The 6,000-nt window shown below is 40.6% G+C and overlaps 1 protein-coding gene across 4 annotated transcripts in view; it reads left to right on the top strand.

The window, feature by feature from the left end:
* The first annotated feature begins 641 nt into the window (after window positions 1–641).
* SIPA1L1 (signal-induced proliferation-associated 1 like 1) overlaps window positions 642–6,000 on the top strand; it is an 84,626-nt gene continuing 79,267 nt past the window's right edge. For all 4 annotated transcript variants that reach the window (XM_015420074.1, XM_015420073.1, XM_015420072.1 and 1 more), the window contains exons 1-2: window positions 642–2,191; window positions 4,553–4,683. In XM_015420074.1, coding sequence (XP_015275560.1) covers window positions 703–2,191; window positions 4,553–4,683 — 1,620 coding nt within the window. In that variant the 5' untranslated portion in view covers window positions 642–702. The remainder of the gene's footprint in view (window positions 2,192–4,552; window positions 4,684–6,000) is intronic.

Here is a 6,000-nt window from a genome sequence, read left to right as displayed (position 1 = left end):
TATACACAACCAGGTATACTTTATAAGGAACCATACTTCTCAGGCTAGTCTTGGAGAAGTTTAAGGGAGCAACAGCAGGCTACTCCCATCAAACAATCAGAATTACATCTGACTGTCCTCTATCCTATGTGTAGTCAAGACATCTCTAAGATCTCTCTTCATTGAACTGCATGCTATATGCTTTATATTTTGCTGATTTAGTTGGAAATAATATTTCTGCAGCTGCCTCAAAAAAGCCTGTTTTATTGATTAAAAGTTGGCCTGTATACTTTTGTATCAAAAGTAGTAAAATATACCCTTCTCTGACTTACCCTGATCTAGAGCTAAACTATACTGAGAAAGGAGCAGCTATGCAGAAACTTTATGCTGTGAATATGTGCATCACCTACATCTCCTTTCTTTACTCCAGGTATAAAGCAACTTTGACATCAGCAGTTCAGATCAAAGGGTTTTTTTGGAACTGTGGAAATGTCATGCCTTGTGAAAATGGAAGAACTAAGACTGATAAGACGTTAACGAACAACAGTGGTAGCTAAAAGTTTATAGACCACTTAACCACTACATTAAATGATCAGAACTGGGATCTCATGCGACTTATGTATTTTCTGGAGAATATTCTCCATAAGCAAGTTGTAAATTTGAAAAGCAGAAATGACTTTGTTTTTCTCTGGAGCTTGTTAAGGAGAAACACGTTTTCCAATAATGACCAGCTTGAAGCGGTCCCAGACAGAAAGGGCTGTTGCTGCTGGACTATCAGATGGAACTCCTAAAGTCCATTCGGATGACTTTTACATGAGACGTTTTAGGTCACAGAATGGCAGCTTGGGATCTTCAGTGATGGCTCCAGTCGGCCCTCCACGCAGTGAAGGGTCTCATCACCTTATATCTACTCCTGGAGTTCCAAAAATGGGAGTTAGAGCAAGGATTGCTGACTGGCCTCCAAGGAAGGAAAATGTCAAAGAAAACAGTAGATCAAGTCAAGAAATGGATACATCATGTTGCCTTGACAATATGTCTTCAAAGAGTAGTCCTGGGAGTCAGGGGAGCTCTATTAACTTGAATTCTAGTGACTCTGTCATGTTGAAGAGTATTCAAAACACACTTAAAAGCAAAACAAGACAATCTGAGAACCTAGATTCTAGGTTTCTCACACCTGATGGTTACCATAGTTCACCTAGAAAAGCTCTTCGTAGAATAAGACAGCGTAGTAATAGTGACATTACCATAAGTGAGCTTGATATGGATAGCTTTGATGAATGTATCTCACCCAGTTATAAATCTGGACCATCACTGCACAGGGAATATGGTAGCACCTCATCCATAGATAAGCAGGGTACTTCAGGGGGAAGTTTTTTTGACTTATTAAAAGATTTTAAAGATGAAAGGTCTGACCAGAGAATCCCAGCCACCAACAAGTACAGTGAACTCCTTATAGCTAGTGGAAGCAAGGGTTCAGGGTTTTCATTAGATGTTATAGATGGGCCCATCACTCAAAGAGAAAATCTCCGATTATTTAAAGAAAGGGAAAAACCTCTGAAGAGGCGTTCAAAATCAGAGACAGGAGATTCTTCCATTTTCCGAAAGCTGCGTAATGCCAAAGGTGAAGGGGATCTTGGGAAGTCTTCAGACTTGGAGGACAGCAGATCAGAAGATAGTGTGAAGCCTTGGACTTGCCCGAAGTGTTTTGCCCATTATGATGTTCAGAGTATATTATTTGATTTAAATGAAGTGGTAATTAACAGGCACAATGTTATTAAACGAAGGAATACCACAACTGGAGCTTCTGCTGCTGCAGTTGCATCATTAGCTTCTGGACCATTATCCCATTCTGCAAGTTTCAATTCTCCAATGGGCAGTACAGAGGATCTAAATTCCAAAGGAAGTCTCAATATGGACCAGGGAGATGATAAGGGCAATGATCTTGTGATGAGTTGTCCGTATTTTCGTAATGAGATTGGCGGGGAAGGAGAAAGAAAAATCAGCCTCTCCAAATCTAACTCCGGATCCTTCAGTGGCTGTGAAAGTGCCTCTTTTGAGTCTACTCTTAGCTCTCATTGCACAAATGCTGGAGTGGCTGTACTTGAAGTCCCCAAGGAAAACTTGATGTTGTACTTGGACAGAGGGAAAAGATACATTGTTGAACATGTGGATCTCGGATCATATTATTATCGGAAATTCTTTTATCAGAAAGGTGAGTAGATTTACTACCCACGAGAACAAAGTTCTACTGTTTACTAATTGTTCTCAAAACATTGTTCAGAAACACAGAATGTTTCTTGATTGCACTAATAATTCATATATAATGTAAAAAGTATATTTTTAATTGTGTGCAAGAGATATGTAGACTTTGTACTTAGGCCAAACTTGTGCAGATAAGAGATCAGATAAAAAGGGGGAGGAAAGGCTTTCAGGCCTTTCGGATTCTGATATTAGTATTTTGCTTATGATAGATGCCAATCCACAGGGGACATTAGCAGCAGCCTACAGAATTAGGAAAGATCTCTTAAAAGCGTAACTTAAAGACTCTTAGGCTAATGCAGTGTATTATCTCGAAAATGGTTTTGAATTATTTTGAGATGGATGGATGTATGCTTGGTTGGACTGTTTGTTCTGGTTACGAACTGTAATAAAGATTTCTGTTCTGATAAAAGGGGGGGGAACCAAACCCAAACTCAGAAAGATTCTACAAAGATGCTGTTACTGTCCAGTAATAGTGCCCAGTTAACTGGCAGTCTTGGCTAACTGGCATGCTGGACAGCAGCCTGCTCTGCCTCTACTTGCCCTTGAGCCAAGAGCAGGAGGACCAAGCCATGGGCACTGCTAGCTTGCACTGATGCCAAGCAGGCATTACCTGTACTGGCTGGCAGACTCTGAATATTTGGTTGCTGCACCCTGGTCTGTTAGTCAAAGGAGGCGCAGCTAGAGGTGGGTTCTGAAGTCCAGGGCCAGGGCTTCAGAGATCAAGCAGTGTCATTCAGTCAGAGGGTCAGAGATTCAACAGAGCAATGCCATTCAGTCCGGGGTCAGAGATTAATCAGGCAAGGCAGTGGCAGCAGGTCAGTATATAAGGTACATGTTTATCCATGCCCAGCAGCCTTCCTTGGGCAGCTTTATAGCTGCATGCCTAATTGTCAAGCCTTCAGCCAGCTACTCAGGGTGAGCCCTGCAATAACTCATCTTCATTATCAGCAAGTTGCTGGCGTTGGGCCAGGAGATGTGCACTTTGCCATCTTGCTTGTAGCTCTGTTCTCAGCCTCTGTCTGTGGTGCTCTTTAAGGATATAGGTTATACCGGAGGGCTGGGAACAGCCAACTGACTTTCATCTGCTGCAGGGTGGTGATGGTTCTGCAACAGTTGTTGAATCCTGTGAATCCTGACAAACCTGCAGCTCAATTTCCTGCTAGTTGGCTTCTGTTGGCTTGGGGCTGGCTACACAGGGCTCCTCTTTTGAGGAGTCCTTGCTGTCACTGAGCCCTGATACAGGGCTCCTCTTCTGAGGAGTCCTTGCTGTCACTGAGCCCTGGCTGACTCATGACAACACCCATGGCTGGAAGCCAGCTGGGATGCCCTACCTGCTCCTCCACCGCAGTGGAGAAACAGGCAGCACATCCCTGGTAGGTCCTGGCTAGGGCTGCCACAAGAGGGCTGAGCAGGCAGCCTGTCCTAGCCAGGTCTGGCAATGGCTACCACCTACAAAGTGCTGCTGTGTTGTGAAAGCTTTATTAAACAACATATTGGGTTAACCAGCAACCCCAATTTCCTGAGGATGTTGGTTAATAAAGCTTTATTGTATTTGGGGAAAGGAATAAAGATATTTTGCTCTAGGTAGTTAAAAAGAAATAGTTTTAAAACTGCATCATAACATACATTTTAAGACTGTGATATAGTTTCAAAGAAAACCTATTTCATTCATGTTTAAGATTTTTAAAAAATCAGATTTCCCTTTCTAGAATAGCAATGGAATATCATCCGTTTTTAGATGTCAATACTTTTGAATGGCTGTGCCTCAAAAGAGAGGGAAAACCTGGGTCCAGTCATAAGGCCAAAAGTAGGTGGGCTATTTGGGCACTACACCTGAAATGTTGTGCTATATTGACGTGGAAATAATAGAGTGAAACATGTGAACCAAGTAGTTACAGCCTGCAGCAGTCCCTGAGATTGTAGTGGGTGAAATACCACCACATTCTCAAGAGTTGCTGGCTGCTGCGTGTGTGACTGCTTGGTTGACGTGTTACGATTTGCCCGTGTAAGTATGTACCAATAGATGGTTGTGACTGCTGGCATGTAAAACCAAATTGTTTTTAATGAGCTTGTTCTATGGCTTTAAATTAGCTATTACTGTGTGAACAAGTTACAGTAGTGGATCTGCATGCATAGACTGAATACATCTTGGAAATGTTCTCACTGAATTGTTTTCAATCGTGTAACTCACCTGGAATCTGAGAGAGAAAGGCAGACTGTAAAAAACAATAGTGTTTCATGGAAATGTAAAATACTGAATGTTTACCCAAGATTTAAAATTGTATAATTTCCCACTCTTTCTACATCCAAGAACACTGGAACTATTTTGGGGCAGATGAGAACCTTGGTCCGGTAGCTGTTAGTCTCAGAAGAGAAAAACCTGAAGAAATCAAAGACAACGGGTCTCAGTACAACTACCGTATCATTTTCAGAACTAGTGAGGTAAGCAATATGTGGGCAGTAAAAGTCTGAGAAATATTTGGCCAGGGTTTTTCATCCTTGTTGCTGGAAAGTTTCTTAAGAAGTAAAGTCAAAGCCTATGCAAAACCAGTGACTTTTTTTTTATAGAAGAAGACTGAGGTGGGAATTATATATACTAGCACAGATCTGATGTGGGATGTTGAAGGCCAAAACTGGACATGAGATTAAATATAACAAATGCTGGCCTAGTCGTAGCTTTCAAACTTGTCAATATTTAAGTGACCTACACCATAATCTAGCAAACACATTAGCAAGCTTTAAGCCTTAACAGGTTTTGAAAGAAATAAGTTTATTATAACTACATTTTGAATCAGGACCTTGATTTTTAGTCTTAGAAGGTTACATCTGCCCTGACCTGGATGCCCCAGGCTAGCTCAGTCTCATCAGATCGTGGGAGCTAAGCAGGGTCAGCGCTGGTTAGTACTTGGATGGGAGACCACCAAGAAAGTCCAGGGTCATTATGCAGAGGCAGGCAATAGCAAACCCACCTCTGTTTGTCTCTTGCCTTTAAAACCCTACAGGGTCACCGTAAGTTTCTGTCCTGCTTGCAGCACAGTGGCTAAAAATATAATTCCAGTATCCCCTTACAGGTTCAGAAAGGAGAAGACAAAAGGAACATCACTGTTCTTAATAATGCAGTGTTACTCTACAGTTTTACGATTATATCCTGATGAGGGGAAACAAGAGCTTTTTCATGGCTAGTGAACATATTCCTGCTCTGTTATATTATTTAAAAACAATGGAGTTACACAGTAAGGAAGTATAAATTGGAATAGAACTGTGTAAAATAATTATCTTAAACAATATTTAAATAAATTCAAAAGTTTTTAATAAGAAATTTTACCATGGGATATCAAACATTTTTGGAATATTGTCTACAAAATTGTACAAAAATCAAGGCTTGACGTAAGCACACAATATACACGCTGTAAATACAATTAGACTCCAAATTCTAAAAAGCTGTACCGATATCATTCATGTGCAGCTTGCCCTTTTGCATTAGAGATTAAAGAGTTTATTCATCCAAAGACTGGATTTAGTTACTAACCACATTTACAAACTGTAAGTCAAAGAGATGCATATATTGTATAATTTGTGAATGTAACATCTTATACATTGGGAATACAATTAGACCTGTCAAGACCAGAATTTTGGAACATCATTCTAGAATTCATTGTCAAAATTTTGAAGCACCCCTGATGGAGCATTTTGTAAATTACAATCATGATCCTGATTCTCTTTGGTTTTTCATTTTATATAAATTCCAAGGTCACAGGT

The sequence above is a fragment of the Gekko japonicus genome, unplaced genomic scaffold (assembly GCF_001447785.1).
Source record: "Gekko japonicus isolate JY-2015 unplaced genomic scaffold, Gekko_japonicus_V1.1 scaffold27, whole genome shotgun sequence".
Taxonomy (NCBI): domain Eukaryota; kingdom Metazoa; phylum Chordata; class Lepidosauria; order Squamata; family Gekkonidae; genus Gekko; species Gekko japonicus.
The sequence above is the reverse complement of the archived record's forward strand: the minus strand, read 5'-3'. Positions and strand labels throughout refer to the sequence as shown.